The sequence below is a fragment of the Mchenga conophoros genome, linkage group LG4 (genome assembly GCF_057382185.1).
Source record: "Mchenga conophoros isolate Kocher_MC1m ecotype Shallow Benthic linkage group LG4, M_conophoros_male_GT1.1, whole genome shotgun sequence".
NCBI classification, from domain to species: Eukaryota; Metazoa; Chordata; class Actinopteri; order Cichliformes; family Cichlidae; genus Mchenga; species Mchenga conophoros.
In genome coordinates this window covers 40,023,449-40,044,952 of record NC_140529.1, presented here as the reverse complement: position 1 = coordinate 40,044,952, position 21,504 = coordinate 40,023,449, and the positions used below count along the sequence as shown (strand labels likewise).

At 47.8% G+C, this 21,504-nt stretch overlaps 1 protein-coding gene across 1 annotated transcript in view; it reads left to right on the top strand.

The window, feature by feature from the left end:
• Window positions 1-16,423, top strand: part of stx1b (syntaxin 1B) — a 47,419-nt gene extending 30,996 nt beyond the window's left edge. Inside the window, exons 4-10 of the mRNA XM_085272426.1 lie at window positions 3,351-3,425; window positions 6,940-7,013; window positions 7,821-7,929; window positions 10,465-10,538; window positions 11,706-11,843; window positions 11,940-12,050; window positions 12,204-16,423. Of these exons, the coding sequence (XP_085128552.1) occupies window positions 3,351-3,425; window positions 6,940-7,013; window positions 7,821-7,929; window positions 10,465-10,538; window positions 11,706-11,843; window positions 11,940-12,050; window positions 12,204-12,284 (662 nt within the window). The 3' untranslated portion in view covers window positions 12,285-16,423. The remainder of the gene's footprint in view (window positions 1-3,350; window positions 3,426-6,939; window positions 7,014-7,820; window positions 7,930-10,464; window positions 10,539-11,705; window positions 11,844-11,939; window positions 12,051-12,203) is intronic.
• The last annotated feature ends 5,081 nt before the right edge of the window (window positions 16,424-21,504 follow it).

Here is a 21,504-nt window from a genome sequence, read left to right as displayed (position 1 = left end):
CCACGCCTTTTACCCCTGAAATCCTCCTGACAGAAGCCGCCTGCTGTCAGGTTTCCTTCGGTGTCGAAGAGGTCCAGAGACATTTCTGTCTCCGTGCACGAGCAAACTGCCTGGGTTTATGAAATGTGGAGTTGATGCTGGTTAATGGCGTGCATGAGCAAAATGAGCCTCTGAGGAAGTTCTAGCAGCAGGAAACGTAAACAGGTGCTGAACGGCGACTTTGTGCTGCAGCTCGTTTTAGTGTCGAACAGCTGACTGTGAACAGCTGACTGTAAGTCATCAGCTGGACCCACCTGCTGTGACCTCGTAGCGCCCGCACGCCGCCCGCTCCTGTTTAGCCGCGTGAGGAGATGATTTATAACCTTCTGTGTCTGTTTGAAGAACAGGATGCGGCTTCATGTTTGCACCTTTTCTGTTTGCTCTGCATGCTGTCCGACTGTCTGCACGCTGTTTTTCTCTTTTGTTGCTGCATGATTTAAGTTCTTTTCCTGTTTTTCCATCCTTTCCTTTTTCCTTTCCTCCACCCTCTCCTCCCTCTCTCTCGCTGTCTTCGTCTCCTTCGTCGCCGTCGCTCCCTCTGATCCCCGCCCTCATGCTGTGAAGTCTGTTTAAACTGCATGAAGTGACGTTAACCTCGGAGGAGATGACGAGCCTCGGCTGCCTCGCCGTAAGTGTGTGTAACGCTGTGAGTGTGCGGTGACATGTGAAACCCTTCGGTCGGCGTGAGCTGTGCAGGAAAATGACCGAAGGGGAACGGGTGGGCGCAGCTCTACCTGAGAGTCAGTGCTGTTACACGCCGATACGGGCTAACGAAGAAACGCTGCGTCTACAGGGTGACCCCGACCAAACGCGCCCTCGCTGCAGAGCTACTCTCAGATGCATGCTGGGAGTTTGTGAGACTTTTATAATCCACAAATCTGAGTTTAAACCTGGTTAACTGAAGACTTCTTCCCAGCACACGGACGCTACACGACGCAGAATCATTGCTGCATCATAACTATTGACCCCTGATATCTGCTGGGTCCCAAACTCCTCAAAACTAAACCCGGAAACAAATCTGAACGTTTCCAGAGTTTCCAGAGCAAGCGAACGACCGTGTGACATCACAGGGATCCTGAATGTTAGTGATGCTTTACATGTTTACGGCGAGGAACATTAAGCAGAGTTAAAACACGAGCGCAGCCACACGGTCTCCAAGTATTTTAGGTTACATGAAAGCAGAGCGTTGACGTTCTTCTTTAAACCCTACAGCAGATCGAATGTTAAAGGATGTTCGGTGACGTCTGCAGTACAGACAGCGGCTGAGGTTCTGGAGCTCAGACGGGATCTCTGATGTCTTTAAGCGTCACTTCGTGTTCGTCTGACCTCCGACTCTTCTTCTCCTTCTGGTGAAATCATGTCGCTTTCTGTCTTCTTCTCCCCCTCAGTTCTGGGTCAGCTCGCGCTCAGCTGCCGACAGGCCGTCATGCAAAATGCATCCCTGTGTTTCTGCCTGAATAATGCATGATGGGAATTGTAGTGAGAGCAGAGGAGTACAGCCCATTCATAAACACCCCGCTCGGCCTCGTTCGTCGCAGACCGATATCCGTCCAACGCTCGTCGTCGTCGCCTGACAGGAAGAGGAACGAACCGGTGACCTTGACTAGCTCGTGGTCTCAGTCGCTGGTTTCAGGTCTCCCTGAATAAAACGTGACGTTTGTTTTGGGCGTCATCAGCATCAGGAAGGAGCAGGAAGTAGGATTTTCTGTGTGGCTGACGGGTCGCTGCCGCACGGATCCACAGTCCCTCCGTCGTCACGCCTCCATAGCCCAAGAGTACTGTGGGCACTTCCATCTTTTATGTACAGCCTGTGGAGTCAAAATGGAGGCACCTGCGTTCAGGCGTACTGGAGGTACAACAACTTCCTGTTGTTATGGTAACACGTTGAAATTCGGCATCACTCGTTTCGTCATATCGGACCGACGTATTGTGATCTCGATTCTGTAGGAATTTGTCCTGATTTTCAGAATAAAAGTACCTGAAAGTGTAAAGAAAGATTTTTGATATAAAAAGAAACCGATGAAGCTTCAGGTCACGTTGGAGACCAACTTCCTGTAAGTCTATAACATGGCCGACGACCACAAAGGGGCAGAAAATGAGTGATTATGATCAGCTCAAGACACAGGCTCGCCGCACAGAAAAGTAAAGTCAGTGTTTAACCGTCACACGTGGAGAGGACCTCGCTGAGGCCGCCGCTACAGCGTCACGTCTTTTCTTTACCAGCAGTTTTAAAAAAGTCGCTGACTCGTCAGAAATGAGTGGAAAAAGGTCATCAGTGGGCTAAACTGAGCTGTGTGCAGCCTCTGCAGGCATGGATGTGCTGACGTTCGAGTCCCACTCGCAGACTGTTCCCTAGCTTTAGCATGACATGCTAATGAGAGCTGCAGGAGTGAAGCGAGTCAGTGGCGGGAAAGGCCAAGCGGCGCTGCAGCGCTTGTAAATCTCAGCGCGCAGCTGCAGTTGGCGCCTGCTGCCTCCGCTGTCCTCCATCATGGCTGACAGGATGTGATGTTTCTGCACGCCCTCCTGCTCGTCTGCTTCCTCCAGCCTCAGCGCTTACACGACTGCGTGCATCGACCTGATTGGACTCTTAGTGGAAGCCTCGATACACCAGCAGTGAAGGGGGAGGCAAACACGACAGCTCAGCTTCTACACAAAACCAAGAGCTGCTTAGCAAAAACAGCTAACAGCCAATCAGAGCCTCTGAATTCAACTCCGACTCGTCGCTGGGAGTTTGAAGGGAAGAGGTGGAGGTCAGGTGGAGTTTGAAGAGGCTGCTCTCAGAACACCAGTTTGTTTTTAACCTCGTCAGATCCAGCAGAGGTCTCGTGATGGTGAAACACCCGATCGATCCTAGAGAATACAAATGATCAAATATGAAATATAAACTAAATTAACCATGAAGGGAAATACAGATGTTTGTCTTTCTCTGGCGTTCCGGAAGCTTCCTGAAGAGATCAAACGTGAATCATTTTTCATGATCGTTTCACAAATAGCAGCTCGTCAAATATGAGGAATAATAAAAACCTGATGATAACCCAGAACAACCGTTTTATTGTGTTAGGGCCAGATCTGAGTCAGGAACACCTGTACACCAGGTGCTGGCAGCTGACACCGACAGGAAACAGGCTCACAGTGTTGGATCTTTATGATGTCAGAGAGGACCACAAAGCCCGCCCACCCGCTCTTCAAACTTTTTGCAGCCAATCAGAAAAAAGCTTTAGCCTTAACGAGTGAGACTGTTTCAGCTTTAGCTTCAGATCTCTGCTGTTGGCATCACAAACTCACTGTGTTGGTTCTTTTCTTTGCAGAGACCAAGCAGGAGTTGGAGGACCTCACAGCTGACATCAAGAAGACAGCCAATAAAGTTCGCTCAAAATTAAAAGGTACGTCCTGGCGCTGCTGCAGGAAACATCACGGTGCAGGCGAGGAGCTCTGATGAGGAAGCATCTTCTCAGACAGAGCGGAGACGCTCGTATCCAAACCCATTTATATCGACGTCCTGCTGCAGACAGCGCCGAGTGAATTCACGACGCATTCTTTAATTACTTTACAGGATCTACTGCGAGGCTCTAGAAGTTCACATTACTCGCTGTAAGTCAGTTTGGGTTCTCAGGGAAATCTCTGAAGGACGAGTGTATTTATATTCCTGTCCCATCCCAGCAGCATGAATCCGTTTCCTGCTGCTGTTTGAAGAGGCAGGACTTCGTGCTGCAGCCTGAGAGCTTATTTCGGTGCGCTGTGAGCAGCTTGTTTCAGCACAGAGTCAAACACGAGCTCAGCGTGCAGCTTGCAGGTGATTTTCAGCGTCTGTGAACGTTTGAGTTTTGCTGGTTGCTGTAAAACTCTTCAATTAAAAGCAGGATAGTTTACAAGTGTAAATAAAGACCCAGAACAAGGTAAAGAAGGATTATTCTGAACGGATTCATGCAAAGCAGCTATATCAAAGAGTCCAAGAACATGCAGATGGAGGTAGAAATGAGGAGTAGGGTCCTTAAATTACCTGTCAATGACGCGTGTCAGAGGATGTAAAGCTTGCCGTTGTCCCGCCCCCTGATCCACAGCCAAGCTGGCTCACAATCGATCTAGAAGTGGTGATGTCACGTAAGTATAACTTTTAGAGTCAGTCGTACGCTCGGGATCTTTGGTCTATTTGTGTGTTCCTAATATTTTGGACACTGACCTCTGAAAGCCCCTCTCTTGTTCTCACCTGTGTGAAACATGTGACCAGTTCTTTGTGACATTCACAGCAAATAATTCACCTGTGAACAGGTGACACAGGAGGCCACGCCTCATGGGGCCGCCATTCCTACACCCGTGACGTTTTAATGTGAGTCCAGCTTTATTGGAGGGTTTACGGTGTTTTCTGTTGACCTTCAGCAAAAGAAGACAATGTTCAGAAACAGGCGTGGCGGTATATCGAGCAGCAGTCGTTGGTACAGCAACACACGCACTCGCAGGCCAATGAGCTTAAAGCTACTGAGTCAGTTCATGCTGAAGGTTCAAGGACATCACCGCTTTAATATGAACACCCTGAGGATGAAACACACTCACACACACACCAGAACGATGTGTGTGTGAAAACACACAGACGACATGTGCGGTCTGAGAATAGCGCTGATGCTGGAGATAAAGCTATAACTGGAACCCCTGCGAGGCTACGAGTGTTTTTATAAACACACACACTGCAGCAGGTCCTACTGTAGATCTGTCATCCTCGGGGGGTGTTTGAGGGATGGGTACAGACAGGCTCTGCCCACAGCAGATTTGTGTTCTTAAAAAGTCTTTGTCTCCGTGTCTGAGCGACTGTGGGTTCAGACTGTGGAACTGTCCAGTTTTTAAAGAGACAGTACCCCTGAATAACATCTGAAATAAGCCCGGCTGCAGTTGCATAGCAGCTTACAGAGGTGGGGCAAGCACATCCACGCCACGAGGTGTTCTGGCGTGACGCGTCGATATTATGTTTTTGATGTTGTCAGCGGTCAGGATGTGTGCGATAAAGCCCTCATTCAAAGATTCACTCATCTGCTGGACTTTTACCAAGAAGAGCAAAGTTTGGGGATGAAGCTCCTTTTTTTAGACATTCTGCTTCTGTTTCAGTAACATCAATCATCAGTGTGTTCATCAATATGTCAGATTTTCTGTTTCATCATGCTCCTGGACCGTGGTCAGCATGAAGCTCATAGTCCTGCAACAGATTTTTACGTAAGAACAAACATGTTTTTTTCTAAATAAGCTAAAGATGCTAAAGTCGTCCTCAATCACACGAGGACCCACAAGCTGTTGCTTACTCACCGAGTTTTCATCTCACTGTCACACAGACAAATGCACACCAACACCGCGCACACACACCATCAGTGCTACGTGATACTGCTGAGTCATTGTGGATCCAGCAGCGAGCAGCTGGGCCACGAGCCAGGAAGCACACACACACCGTGATTTTATCACATTACAAGATATCAACTTGCATTAATTTCATGGAGACTTAAAGCAGGTCCTAGCATAAGATTTCATCATCTTCATTACCACAGTGTTCCCAACAGACATGGGTCCCCACATTGTATCTAAAACAAGAACAGTGACTGAGTGGAAACCATTATGTAAGCATTTCAGCTCATCAAATGCCAGAGACAAACTCACATCAGAGTCACATGACACAGGACAGACCTGCAGCCGGTTACCATGGTGTCCACGCATGCACACACACTGCACTGAGGTAACGTCCAGCTGTGACGTTCTTTTCATTTTACATTCCTCACAGATCTCAGTCTGTCTGACCTTGCATTAGTTCATCTGCAGCTCTAGTCTTTGCATCGCCCCCTTCAGGCTGACAAGCTTATTACAAAATCCACACTTCAGGAGCGGTTCTCATGCTGTGGGCAAAAAGCCACTAAGGAATTGGCAATAATCACCCAATATAAAGAGAAACTAAGACGAATAACTAAATCAAATCAATCTACTGCGGAGTTTGTGCTGAAGTAACACAAACAAATGTTCACAGCAGACGAGGAGAAACGTGTCGGTTCCTGTTACTGCAGCCAAAGGTTTAGTGTTTGTAGGTTCAACAGTGTTTGTGTTCACTGCAGTCAGGCTGCTTCAGTTTGACATCGTTACACTTAACAGAGCTTTTGACGCCATGTAGTCGACCTCTGCTGTCACAGCTTCTGGATTGTAATGAAGGTTTTAATCTGTGAAGTTGGACTTTTATAAACACAGGTCATGTTTGAGAATTAGAAAGTATCTCTAACACCAGCTGTACAAATCATGCACGTCGTTTACGGTCAGAGCAGCGAGAAAGCAGATTTCAGCCTGAATATATGACAACAGACCTGATTTTGACACATCGACGTTGTTCCTGTGGAGCTTCTTTGGTGTTGCATTATTCAACTTCATTCGAGCGCTGAGGCGATGAAGCAGGGTGAGGATGAGGGGGGCAGTGTTGGTGAACAGGCTGTTTAACGTCAGTTTACTGTCCCATTCTTTCATTTGTCATATGGAAAAAAAACATTTTCAAAAATGTGTTTCCCTGCTGCTCAACGAAGGCAGCGAGTTTCAGTTTCCTGCATGAATTCTGAAAGAGGCCAAAACACATTTAGCAGAAACACTGGACACAAACCGCTGCGCTGGTGGAAGGATGAAAGATGTCTGTTTGCTGTTTGGAGTTTTGGTGGTTTCAGTAATTCAGTGTTGTTATTATATTGAATTACTCGCTTTCAGTCTTTGGTTGAAGTTCACTATGATAACCTTAGTTTGAAGCTGTTTAACGGTTTTCTCAGTGAACCTGCTGAACTCTGAGCGAGGCGTTCGGTCCTCGTTCGCCCTCGTTGTTTCCCGTTGGCGCGCCTGTTGCGTTGCCAGCTTTGCTTCAGCGTTGAACTCGCTCTGTTTGTTTTCCCGCAGCAATCGAGCAGAGCATCGAGCAGGAGGAGGGGCTCAACAGATCATCAGCGGACCTCAGGATCCGTAAGACGCAGGTGAGCCGTGCTTTTGTCAGGAGAGCAGATGTGACGTGGAACATCTGACCTCTGAAACAAGCCACGTGTACGGGGTCGTTTCAGCTGCATGACAATAAATTCATACCTTTCAAGTGAAACCTCATACGCTCGTTTTGACATCACCGTTTCAAACAGGCCAGAAAGCCCTCCTCCTGACCCCTGCTGGATGTTAGGAGGCTATTTTGTGTTTAATTGCCCTTCCAGCTGAAATGTTAACAGCCCCTTCATGCAAGCGGTGACCCTTGACCCCGTGCTGTCACCCACTCAAGGATCCTCCCTTCCTGCTGTACCTTCCTTTCTTCTTTCTGTTCTAACGTCCTACTGAGCGTGTGCGCCTCCTCACAGGAACCATGTGACTTGGTGCTATTTGTGTTCTCCAGGCGCCCTCTCGCCTCCGCAGCTCGTCTCGTGATTTGTCTGTAATTTGACCCTGCAGTATTCTGCTTTGTCATTGGCTCCTGGCTCCCCCCACTCCTCTCCAGCAGTCTGCTCCCTGCTGCCTCCTGGTGGCAGAGAAAAAGAACTGCAACACCACTGACAGCAGTGTGCGTGCTTTATGTCTGAACGCACACACACACATGATCTGATGAGACAAAGCTTTTGATGCATTTTAAGCTTTTCAAAGCTGTTTTATTGTCATCTTATAGTTTTGTCTAAATGTGTGACACACAGGTGTAGATTTCAGGGTGGAGGCCGAACGAGCCACAAAACTGCAGAGAAGTTTTTTATGAATGCAGACGTGGATGAATTTATGGCTCCAGGTAAAAGTGTTCTGTGTTCCTGCAGCACTCGACATTGTCACGCAAGTTCGTGGAGGTGATGACTGAGTACAACACCACGCAGTCCAAGTACCGCGACCGCTGCAAGGACCGCATCCAGAGACAGCTGGAGATCAGTGAGTACACAACACGCCAGCAACACGCAGTCTTACTGTATGTCAGCACCATGGTTGTTCAGAGGTCAGAGGTCATCTCTCAACCTGAAGGCTCGAAGGTCTTGATGACTCTGAACTGGCTGTAGGTGAGATAAAGCTTTGAGTGGTCAGCGAGACTAGAAAGGCAGCACAAACCTGTGGATGGAAGATAATGACAATCTAAACATCAGAGCTGCTGCTGTTTGAACCCACATCTGTCCGTGTGGGGCTGGCTCACCGCTGCCTCTGCTGGACGTCACAGGAACTGCAGCTGTTGGTGTTTCAGTCAGTTTGATGGCTGTAAATAATAAATGAGGTCAACACAGTGTGTAGATAAACATCACAGGACAACACACACACAGGGACACACACACTGATGCAGACAGATAAACAGTACAGACTGCAGAGGCCGCGTGCAGCTACTTTCCTCTCAGCAGCATCAGCTGACCTTCACACAGCTGCCAGACTTACCCTGTGTGGCCAAAAGTTTGTGGACACATGGCCACTGTGAAAACATGGAACATATTACAGGGCTCTAGAGTGCCACCAATTTGGTCGCAAATGCGACCAAATTTTTCAGTGGTGCGACTAAAAATAAATATTTGGTCGCACAGGTGCGACCAACTGTTCCGGTAACAAAAAAAAATCTCTGTAACTCTCCGTGTGGTCAACAACAGACACACATTTTGCCCCTATCGTGGACTAAACCAATCAGAGATAGTCAGGGGCGGGACCTCTCTGATTGGCCGTGGTCCAGTTGAAAGTGCAGGTGGAAGAGAGAGGTGAGTAGCTTGAATAAAGCGATATCAATTCATTAACGGATTCCACACAAAGACCTAAACACGGAGCGGACCCAACACATCAGAATCAGCTTCGTCTTTCTCGGCTTTCTCACCCGACGGCCTGAACACGGACACGCTGTCGGAGCTCAGCGATTCTTCGGGTCCGCGCTGTGTTTACGTCTTTTTGCGCTGATTCTGAGCTGCAGGTTTTGCCTCTCTCCAACCAAAATTCACCGAGCCTGCAGCAAAAGAAGCAGCAAACTGCGCTTCACATTTGATCAATGTCGTCATGAATTCCCTCTGACTTTTGCTGTTTTGCTTCCACCACGATAAAAATCACACTTCCTGCACAGCTCTCTCTCTCTCTGTACTTCAGGAACAGTTTCCCGTCTCAAATCTGTTTTCTGCATTATTCATTCGCTTATTACCCACCAGTCTAGCGTTGTTTACAGCGCTTTTTCTTTTTTCACTTAAATGACCTCGGACAAGAAAGCCTAATTTCTGCTGTTCAATACTGAAGAAATTTAAATTTCTTAAAATTATGCAAAATTGCAGAATATTTTTAAGGTTATCTGCTATAAAAAGCCAGACCAGGAAAATCTCCTTCATGTTTTCCTGTGTTTTATTCTCAGTTACTTTCACACAAAGGCATCTGCTGTGATTTTCACAATTCTGATGAAGTCTCATGTGTATCAGTACTGATAAATGATCAGAATTATAATATTTCTGACTGTCTGAGGCTAAATTGAATCAAATCAGGACTTTGAGAACCGGAATTGAATGGATTATAGAAATCAGTGATGATACTCAGCCCTAGTGAGCAGCCTAGGCCTGAGAGAAGTGGATGTACTGTAGCTGTGGGTAATAAGAAAAGATGAAAAGAACGATTGATAACTTTTTTGTTAAGTTAAGGCCTGATCTGTCTGAAATTCATAGCCAGTGCTCTGACACGGTGCCATCAATATTTGAATGCTGAAAAAGCACAGTGTATCCAGAAAACACATTATATGCTGCGATAAATGCACTGCCCAAGTGTCCCCTCTCCCCACGGCCTTTCAGCAGCAGACAGCAGCAAACAGGTCGTCAGAGGAGGCCAAGATGATGATTAAGTTTTTAACATTTTCTACAATATTGACAAAGCACTTTAAGCACAAGTTTGTTAGTTAATAATTTAGAAATTAATATTGTCTGTATGGACTTCCCCCCCCAAAGAAAGTGCACATGTAAAACTGCGGTGTTAAGCGATGCGGTTGAAAAATTTGAGTGCGCCTAACTTTTGTGCCGGTACGCCTAAATTTTTAAAGTTAGGCGTACCGGTGCGCCCATGTCAAAAAGTTAGTCTAGAGCCCTGTATTAACGTTTTCATCATGAGCCAAAACTCTGGCCTTGATTATTTTTTAATTCTACGTAAGTTTAGTCTCTCGGCTGTGGGTTTATACCAAGCACATGACCAAAGAGCTTGTATTAGTTATGTTCATACAGATTTCCTGTTGGATCGTGTTCAGGCGTGTAAGATAACGTGTCCAAGAACAGCGTCCCAGCTTTACTGTTTAACATCGGGCTGGATTCAGTTTAACTCTCAAGTGACTGAGTGCCATCAGCTGTTCGATTATGTGTCTCTGTTGGTGTGTTTAGCAAAACCTCATTTTCTGTCAGCTTCTTTTCCTGATTCGTCGTTTTCTCGCTGCGATGCTGTGCGACTCTAACTGTGTTGCTCTGTGTTCTCTCTCTGCAGCTGGAAGAACCACTACCAACGAGGAGCTCGAGGACATGTTGGAGAGTGGCAAGCTGGCCATCTTCACTGATGATGTAAGCAACGCACCTGAGCCCACCCGGCTTACGTTACCTGTGCCGTTCTGCATCCCGGCAAGTGTCTGGGATGCAGAACGGCCACGAGGTGCGCTGAGACATCAAGCGAACACGGCCACTGTCACATGACAGAAAGGGGACGGAGGGGGAGGGGTATGATGGGAGCTGCAGAGGTTTTTAATTTGAAGGAGTTGTGTCATGCTATTCCTGCTCCTTCAAATTAAAAGCTCCCATGTTTGCTGGTGACTGTAACTGAACACTGAGCTGCCAATCAGCACTGAGCTCGTCTGGTTGTGACGTCACAGTATAGTGACTGGGACACCAGAGGAGCTCAGGAAGAAACAGACTGACAGCAGTTGTTCGGTTACAGCAAAAAGGTAAGTCATTCTGAAAGGACTGGAGGTCAGAGGTCACAGCTGTATCCAGCATGTGCTGTTAGAAGGTTTAACTGCTAAAATCTTTCATTTAGTATGAATTAAATCGAAAGATTTAAACTGCTTTCACCCTCCCAAGGTACTTCAGCTCTGCTTTCTATTTAACTGCAAGTTGACATACTTCAGTACAGCTCAAAAATTTCAAATTAAAAGCCTTTCAGGAATTCAGCAGGCACAGACTTTAGCACTGAAAAGGTTTAATTTGAATCAAAGTTTAGAGTTTCCCTCAAGAAGAACCAAAAGAGAGTCTAAAAATATTTCACATAGTTGCACTTTTTCCACAATAAAACCATCTGAAAGGAAGATCCTATTAGTTTTACTTATCCATCGAAAAGCAGCTGAAAAATACTTTATGCTCAATTTTTTCACAAAAAATGGTTGATATGATTTTAATTTGAAAGATTGATTTGAAATATTGTCAAGAGATTTTTAATTGTATTGAAATTAATATAAAATGTAATTTTAATTTAATTTAATCTTTAAAAACATTTATGCATTTTTTTCTAAATAGAACCAGTTTAATAACTTCTATAAATGAAAACATGAGAAGAGTAGAAGATCTTCGATTCTTGACTTCATTTGTACGACTTCACTGATATAAAAAATCTGATGACAATAAATATGGAGAGAAAATTAAAAACAAACAAAAGAACAAGCAAATCAGAGTGGTGGAAAAAATCACAATTACTCCATCGCTGCTCAGAGTTGTGACCTGTGTGAACCTGCCTCGCAGATCAAAATGGACTCTCAGATGACGAAGCAGGCCCTGAACGAGATCGAGACCCGGCACACTGAGATCATCAAGCTGGAAAACAGCATCCGTGAGCTGCACGACATGTTCGTCGACATGGCCATGCTGGTCGAGAGCCAGGTGCGTCCCGTGATGCAACAGGAAATTCATGCAGCCCGTCAAAGGGCTGCCATGGGGCGGTTCAAGTTAAATTCTGCCTCCCGTGTGTTTTTTTAGGGCGAGATGATTGACAGAATCGAGTACAACGTGGAGCACTCCGTCGACTACGTGGAGCGAGCCGTCTCCGACACCAAGAAGGCCGTCAAATACCAGAGCCAGGCTCGCAAGGTAAGGAATCCCGGATGAGCCCCCATTTGTGTTATGAGCGAGATGATGTGTAATTTTGTGCGCTCAGAGTTGCCCCCTGCTGGACGCTACATCCAGGTGTTAAGACTTTTGACATCTTTAACCACCGCTCTGTTTTCTGTCGTCGCCCCGCAGAAGAAGATCATGATCATCATCTGCTGTGTCATCCTCGGCGTGGTCCTGGCGTCGTCCATCGGTGGCACGCTGGGCATGTAACGCGCTCCGCCACCTGCTGCCGTGACGACCGAACACCGACTGACCGACCGACAGCCAGCAGAGAAAAGAAACACCAACGACGACACAAAAACTTGAAACACAAATGCAAGACAGATAACCAATCAGCTAGGAAGAGATAACGACCCAATCACAGATAAGAGGAAACACCACGGGTTCGGGTGGGGTTCAAAAAACAAGAAAAAACCACGAGAAAACACCATGACATCATAGCTGACTGACTACACTACATATACAAAAGAGGGTACAGATAAACCTATTTATTACAGATGTACATGTAAATGTATTGAACATGAAGCAACACGTGGGTTAGCTACCTGTAAAAACTGATGACCTATAATATGGCATTTACTTGTTTGTTTGCTTGTTTTGCCTCTTTTCTTATTTTTTAAAAGTTTCTTTCGTTTTTCCGGAGTCTCCGAGGACAGTGACGGCGACGGCTGCCGGGTGGGAGTTCTGCCCGTCGAGGCTCCGGAGCTTAGCGCCTTTGGGAACGAGCTCAGATAACAAAATAAAAGCCCAAAAAAAAAGAGAGAGAACATGTTTCTATCACATTCTGGAACCCTGGAGCGTTCCTGAGCTGCGCCCTGGAATACTTTCTGTTCCAGAGCGCAGACGGGAACAAGCAGCCGAAGGTTCCGGAATGTCAGCCTGCAGAACGAGCACCCTCCGGCTTTGGCAGAACACGCTCCGCCCCCTTGTTGCTAGGAGGGGTTTCACCGCTGCCTCTTTAGACCACCTCTCATTGGTTGCTCACTCCTGGCGTTCACCTCAGTCAGCCAATGAAATTAGCTTAACCTGGCGAAGCCCGGCCTGCCACACGTTATTTAGGACGCATCAAGGACGTTGACCGTGACACGCTTCCCTCTGAGTTCGGGGGAGGGAGGAGTGTCCGCGGCAAGAACCTCCCCTTTTCGTCACACCTATCCAACCAAAGAGCCGGGGAGGGCCTCTGGTTGTCAGGCTGAATTTGATTGGCCGGCGGCAGAAAAGACCGTGACGTTTGACTGACAGGTGAACGATGGGGAAGGAGGGTTCGGACGAGCAAGAGTCAGTCTATGCAGTTTAGAAAACCACGCCTCCCCGTCACTGGGACAGCCAATGAGGATTGGGCATTTCGGTGATCTGATCAGGTCCGCGGTCGTCATCTCGAAGCTGTCACATCTGTTCTTCCGGAAGATCCTAAAAAATGAAGAGAACGCATTAAAAAGTAAAGAAGAAAAACAAATGTAACTACAACACTAAGAAGCGCTGGTTGCCCTGGTTACCTGAGTGTCGCGGTGATATCGTTGCTTTCCCGTTTCTTGATGGGGAACGTTTGTTGCTTCGTTGTTTCCGTGGTGCTGCTGTTTTGGTGCGTGTGACGCGTCCCGTGACGTATCGGCCTGACACGATTTAGCTGTTAATGTTTAGTCTGTACGTTTTAAAGCATTCGCCCAGATCCTACCTGCAGCCCCGAGTGTGCGTGCGTGTGTGTGTGCGATTTTTCATCCACGCTGTGTGAGCGCATGAGTTGCACAGGTGCTACTGACCAGCAGAAGGTGTTCCTATTGGTGGATTTTCTCTGTGGAAGGTGGAACATGTGACACGCATACATTCATATAAATTCCCAACATATGCTGCATTCAATTGCAACCGGGAACTTGGAATTTCCAGTTTCATTAACCTGGGAAGTTTCTGATTAATATGACGTTGTTCATGAGTTCAAATCAGTTCTGAACGCCTTCGTCTGCTTTTACGTTCTCTGTGGAAAAGCAGTAAAGCAAACCTGCGGGAACGTTGATGGCTCGGATGTCATTCCCAGTGCTGATTTCCAAATTCCGCGGTACATTAAATGCAGCAGCAGCTCATGCATGAACTCCATGTTTAACTTTTCATGCAGACACACTGGACACTCGCGCCTAACTCGCGAATTCCCCGTGTTACATATCGAACCAGTGACTGCGTCGCTTATAGCATGCTGTAGCGTTAGCTTGTGTTTCGTGTAGATTATGTAGAAGCTGCTCGTTACAGATGGGTCATCAGTTTTCTTCCTTTTTTAAACATTAAAGACGTTTCTGTCCAGACTGGCATCAGGACAAAGGCGGCTGAAAATGTGGAGTAGAATTTGTTGCATTAGCGGTTAGCTGAACGTCTGCAGGACTGTCACTCCTTACAGCGACTGCTGATTAAAATAGAAATGTGACGCAGCAAACAGCCTATCTCAGGACTGCGTGCTGTGTTGAAGATCGCGCCACCGCCTGCGCTAACATGTAGGACCGCGGCGTTGAAGAGGAAGGGTCGTCTACGCTCAGGCTCTGTGATACGGAGTTTCACCTGCTTCTGTTGAGGCCTCGCTGGACGACCAAATACCACCTTAAAACCTCACGGTCCCCTCCTGCTCAGTGCTCACGATTAGTTTTGTTTGACGGCGTCTTCTCTGGTTTCACCTGTTCTGCTCTGGATCTTTTAGCTGGACCCTGATCGGGTTTCCGACGTCCCTGACTTATAGTTTTTGTTTCATGTTTCCTGAGAAATGTATTATTTGAAGCTTTTCAGAGACAGGGCTTTAAAAAACAGAACATGCCGCCTTTCATAACAAGTCAAAGCTGTTTTTTGCTTCCTTGCTCTGTAGAGACCTGCCGACAGGAAGCTGACATTAGCTTTCGTTTGACAGTCGTGTGTCCTCCTCAGCCAGCTCGAGCGTTGGAAAGCGGATGTTGTTTTGTGGAAAACGTGTTTTCTTACCCATCACAGTAGCTAGCATTAGCTTTAGATGTCTGTGGTGCCGTGTAGACGATTGTTAGGCTTTGTTTCATTCTTGGCTTCCCAAAACCAAAACATAACGCGCGTTCACCAAAGCTTCGCAGGCACCGTCCCCGCCCCGACTCCTCCAAAGAGCCCAGCAGATGTGTGGTCATGTGCCGTGTCTGTAGATGTAGGTCGATCTCGCACTTTTCTCTCTGCCCATTCTGGTTTTAGGTGTTTTCACATGTAGAGCTGTCAATTCAATATGAACCAGTGTGCTTGTTTTACCTGCGTTTACATGTCTCACGACTCCCTCGGACATTTAGAGAACCTAAACCCACGTCCCCATTGGCTGCTTCGTTCATCGTTCTTTGTTCGTTCGAGCGGTTGACGGTTGTCCAGGCGGCGTCGCAGTCGTCGCGGCAGTCTCGGGTTGGTGATTGTGGTGGATGCGAGGATGCCGTCATAGCACCAGCCAGCTTGTTGACACTGATTTTGCCATGTGTGAGTGTTTGTTTTCTGTAAAGTTCCCGCTCCTGCGTGGCGGTCACTTGTCGGGTCCCGCCGCCATCCTCTCGAAAACATGGACAAAACCTCACGAAACCCACGCAGGCAACAGTTGGAGATTCGGCTAAGTGAAGGTTCAAATGGTCGTCGGCACGTCTGCCCGCCCCGTCCTCTCGTCTCTTCCTGTCGTGCTGTAGATGTTTGGTTGTACAAAAAGATGGCGCAGAGGGTCGGAGTCTGCCCCCTCCCTTCGCCCTGCAGACCCCGCCCATCCCACTGTGTGTACTACTTATAATAATGGTAATAAAAAAGGCATGCAAAAGCGTTGTGGAGTTTGCATGATGGTGTTTTTTGTACCCCACCTCCCCGCCTCACCCTTCACGTCGTGCACTTTACCGCCAATCAGACCCCGTTTGGTTTCTATGGAAACACTTCACAGTTACTTTCGTTTGTGACGCGTCATTTTTACGATGTTTTCTTCAGAGACCGGTGTGATGTTTAAATAAATGTGAAAGGTTAAATTCCCATCCCACGAACTCCAGCCCTCCCGCCGGGTTCGGACGCCTCCGTCACCTCCCGATGTCTGCGTGTTCGCTTCCACTGTTGCATTTGTGTGTGTGCGTGTGCGTGTTGAAGCAGCACGAGTGTGTTTCAGTGTGCGAAGCGTCCAATCGCAGGTGGGCGGGTTGCAGCAGGTTTCAAAATTCCACTTTTTTTTTTTTTAGATTGCGACAGAAGCGAGGAGAGAAGCTTGCAGACGCCATGATCACTGTTACCGCCGTGGCGTTGATTCGATTCAGACCAAAGCATTTCCGCCCTCCCCTCCAAATGTTCGCCGCTAATCTCAAAGAGCACAACGCGAGTCGAGTTTACAAACAGAGAATAAATATACAAATAGAAAAGCCCCACCCCCTCCACTGCCATCAATCAGACCGACCCGCCTCTCTCCCTCCACCTTCAGAGTCCGAACTGAAAACATGACACATCCGTGAAGTGAGTCCCAGTTGGTTTGCGCCTTCACGCTGCAGGATCAACGCTCCTCTGCAGGGTTACAGGCCACGCCCCCACATACCTCCGAACAGCCGGAGAGAGAAAGTTAAACATCAGCAGATTTGGTCAAAGGTTGATCTCAGATCCTCCAGCGAGCATTCTTCCTGTGCGAGAGGCCGACTGCAGTCGTGTGACATCACATGTGTACGCAACAAAAATACAAACAAACATAAATCTGAGTCACATCTGGATGTTCGCCGCCGTTCAGCCTTTCTGTTGTTTCCATTTCTGACAGAGCGGGCGCACAACGCTGGAAAAAATCACGTGAAGAGAGTTTGAGCGCGACACGCAAGACGCCATAGCCTGACTCGCCGTTAGCCGTTAGCCCGTGTGGGAGTAATGCGGTGTGGGCCGACCCTGACTTGGGGGTCGCGTTCCAGCGCTCTGCGGTTATTTCTGCACGCTGACTCGTGAGCACAGCGGCGTCTGTCTTTGCCGCTTCGTCGCTCCTCCGCTGTGGCGCAGTTAAGCCGCCTCCACGCTGATTTTTGTCTTCCTGAAACTATTGTGAAAAACCAAAACGTGCTCGGCGCCCCGCTCTGGGTGATGACATCACAAACATGTTCAGTGTTCTTTATTTGGCGCTCGCGCTCGTCCCGTTGCTCTCCGACAGTATTCACTTTAAACAGTGTTTATGTTCTCTAGTGGGAGGGGTGGGAGGGGTTAGGGGAGGGGCAATAGAGACAGACCACGCCCACAATCACCCCTGCCATAACAAGTAGGAAAGACACTGAAATAACATCGTTATCCTCATTATTACTGTTGTTATTACTATGATTATTACCAAACAGACAAATAAAGATGCAGTAAACATTTGCAAAAACCCGGAGGGAGACCGAACGGCTTCACACAACGTGATCGAATCAACTTTAAAAATGGAGGTGATGACGATTCTATAATAGCAATGATTTAAAGAAGTACAAAGGAGTTATGTTATCATAATAATAGTAGTCATATTGAATATTGAATGCTCGCAATTTTGTCAAACTGAAACTGGATTCTTTGTGTTATGTAATTATTGTAAATAACTTCAAAGAGAGAAAAAATGACTTGCATGTCTATGTATAAATCTACTGAGATATCTATTCCCGTCAAAGTCTGCACGTAGGCCGGCCTCTGTCCTCTTTCGCCTCTTTTGCCCGCCCTTGCTGTGGCGCCCCCTCTGTTTGTACCGTGCAGCTGAGTTGCGACAGCAGAGACTAGGAGAAACTTGGCTTCCTATTGTCGCGTCTGCACACGCTCAGTTCAGAAGCTGTGTCTGCGCCCACCTGTGGATGGAGAAGGCACGGCGGTGTTTTTAGTAGCAGGACGCCCGCTGAGCGGTGCCGCCGTCCCTTTGAGTGCCCGTGTCTCTTAGTTTCTTTCTGAAGGAGCGAATGAAAACACCACACAGGTTTTTGCGGCACAAATGCAGCCACGCCTCCATCTGTTACCCCAGGTCCAGAGGCTCCACCCACTGGCTCCTCTGATGAAAGTGCTTCCCTCCATATTAGGAAAATTAAGCCCGCCTTCAGGGCTTTCCAGGCCACACCTGCACGTCACTTTGGAAGCCAAGTTAGCAGTTTTAAACTCTCCCTCTCTCGCCGTCCTGTTCAATCTCAGCTGAAGCAAGCTCGCCAAACGACACACCGAAAGCTCCGCCTCTTTACCTGACTGCTTCCCCAGAGTTTAGCCTGAGCCTAGGTCTAAAAGAACAGACTCAACCTGCCAGCACTTAGCCATATCCAATATCATCCTACTGCACTGTAAACAATCTGACTGGCGAAAGTGGCTTGGTGTCACGGTGCCAGGTTGCTTACGCCCGTCAGAACCGAGACTCGGCACGTTAATGGAGTCGTCCATCTTAGTAGAAGAATCGTCGTCTCAGATGGTTAGATGACCTTCGGTCTGCCGCCACAGTCTTCCTTCTGCGTGGCTTTTCCATCGTTTAGTCCTCACGAGTTCCTGGAGGAGGTCTCAGCTCCAGACGACACGCAGGTGAAGCGGTCCACTTCCTGTGGTTTCACCTGGTGTGACGGCTCAGCGTCACCTCCACGCCACGGCCACCAGCGCCACCACCTGGTTTCAGGCCCGCTCTCTAGCCTCACACAGGCCTAACCTGACGAAGCGTGCAATATTCAGAGAAACAAGGGCTTGTCTTTATCATGCAGAGGCGTTGGCCATGGCACGGGAACTTCAGACGCCGTAATTGCGACAGCAGAAGTGTGAACCCCACCTGATTTTTAGGGCGTGGGATGAGTGGGGAACAAAGCTATCTCGGGGGAGGGGGACGGCAGGTGGAGGCGGAGCCCTGAGGTCAGAAAAAAGCAAAGCGCTGAATAAGAGAGAGGACAGGGGCGCCGCGCGCAACTTTGACCGGAAATGCAACTTGTGTCCCGTTTTTTTTGTGTGTGTATGTGTGCGTAGCGTAATGTAAAAGCGATCTGTCCCCCCCCCCACTCCACCTCACCACCCCAACCCTCTCCCCCCTCCAGAAAGAAAACATTCCCCCCCGACCCTGCCCCCTCCAGCCCCCGCCTCCCCCGTCCTCCCCCCTCTCTTGTACTGCTGTTGGCTGTTCTGTTTAGTTCATGTGACGTGCCAGTATTCCCCCCACCTCCTCACCCCTTGCCCACTCCCTCCTCTCTCCTGCCCCCTCCGCCCTCTCTCGCTCTCCCCCTCCTCTCTCTCTCTCTCTCTCTCTCTCTCTCTTCATGGATCTTTAAGATGACAACTCTATGCAGATGCTGTCTTTTATAAGTGTGTCAAAATTTTAATTTAAAATAAAAACTTAAAAAAAAACAAACCCTGACAGACATATTGAAATGATAACAAAAAAGAATAAAGAAAAGGATTGTTCAGTGTACCCTCGCAGCGTCTCCGGATCTTTATTGCTTTGTCTCTGTTTAATCTCTCGCACTCACCTGGCTGCAGGTGTGAGCATTTAAAGGCTTCGTTTACTGGGAAAGTACCTGCATGTCGGCTGCACCTGTTCAGCTGCTCACCAACGTCTAATCATCCAAACACAGGGCGGCAGCACGTGCATTCAGGTATGTGGACGTGATGAAGCTGAGCCTCAGAGTGAGGAAGAAACGTGATTTCAAAGACCTTGAAGGTGGCACGTGGTTGTTGACCACTTTCAGCTGATAGGTAGGCAACAGGCAGTTAACTAAACCCTCAATCAATGTGCAGAAGAGCATCTCTGAGCCTTCAAGCAGCAGAAGACCACACCAGTGTCACTGTCATTAAGAACAGGACACTGAGGCTACATGGGTCAGTACTACAGGTAGAAACATGGGGGGCACCATCAAGAAGGCCCTGAGTAAATGTGGTTATTCCAGCTGGACATTTGTCAAGTGCAGGAGGATTACCAGGATTTATACATCAGGGAAACCAAACAACCTCTGGCTACAACACAGCAGAGCCACCTCGTCAGGCCAGGACTCTGCAGTCTGTTCACACCTACAGGCCAGTGGACACTCTTTCAATGATGAGGATGTAACATCCTGGACAGGGAGGAACGCTGGTTTGAGGGCGGAGTCAAGGAGGCCATTTACGTGAAAAGGGAAAGACCATCTCTGAATCGAGGAGGGGCCTAAGGGTACGTCTGTCACCATCTTACATGCTGTGATTGCAGCCATTCCCCAACTCTGTGAATGGGACTCATGGTTATTGATCAGTGGTCATGAGAATTTGCATATTAATGATCATAAACTGACCTCACAGCCCATTGTTCCTTCAGTGGGCTGGTTTCAGTCATTGTGCAAATGTCCTGTTTATAAGATTGAAACCTGCAGTCAGCTGAGACTGAAGACGTCACCTGATGATGACGATGTTTCTCCCTCTGAAAACGTCCAGATGAACAGAATCAGCTTTCTGGGATTCCCTGTTTCAAAGCTCAGATCATCTCAGAGTGATTTCATGAAAATGACGATGAGTTCATTGCACTCAGTCACAGATCAGTCCGACAGAGCAGGTATGGGATGTGGAGGATCAGGAGATTGTCACCATGGATGCAGCAGCTGTGTGATGATTTCACGATGATGTCACATCAACATGGAGCCAAATCTCAGCAGCTGAATCTGAGCATAAAGATTAATTCTTCATGTTGTTTAGACTCCACTGAAAGAACAGCGGAGTCCAATCTGGTACTAGCACAGTGCAGCTAATGAAATGACGCGTTTGATATGTGCGTTCTTGATCCGCAGTCATCAGCAGAGAACTGAATCTACAGATTTCCACTGCAGAGAAGCTGAAATGGAGGAAACATCTTTGGCTTGGTTGGTTTGGGGCATAGCTGGACTGGCCATCGGGCATACCGGGCATTTGCCCGGTGGGCCGCTGGCGATTTTTTGTTTTTATGGGCCGATCGATTTTTTTTTTTTTGATTTTTTTTTTGGCAGGGTATAAATAATGAAAGGTGTTGGATTGGCCAATTGGTCATGATCGACTCTGGGCTGGACCAATTACAGCCAAGGAGGTCGGATGCACCCTCCCCCTTGTTTAGCAATCTTATAGACGAACTAAAGAAAATGGAGAACAAAAAATGGAAAGGAGGTGCAGAAAAAATTAGGGCCAAAAGGAAACAAGCCCTTCAGGCAGACGCTGCCAAATGTGTAAAAATAACTGAATTGTTTGGCGGTAGCTATGGCATAGCTTCCACAGATTTAGCAACATCAGCAAGTGGTGGAGGCCAGCAGGTGGATAAGGGAAAGGGGAGGCAAGAGGAGGAGAGACCCGAGGCGGCCGCCGGTCATAGTGGCGGAGGAATTGAACCTCAGGTAAGAAGTTATGACCTGCTGTCTGTCTGTGTCAGATATAAACCAAGTTTAGTTGGAGTTTGTTTTTGTTGTGCTGACTTTTTACAGGCGCTTAGAATAACTGGTACTGCTACTAGCTAGCATGACGGAGTTTAAATACTGCTGGGCGGGTGCTATGA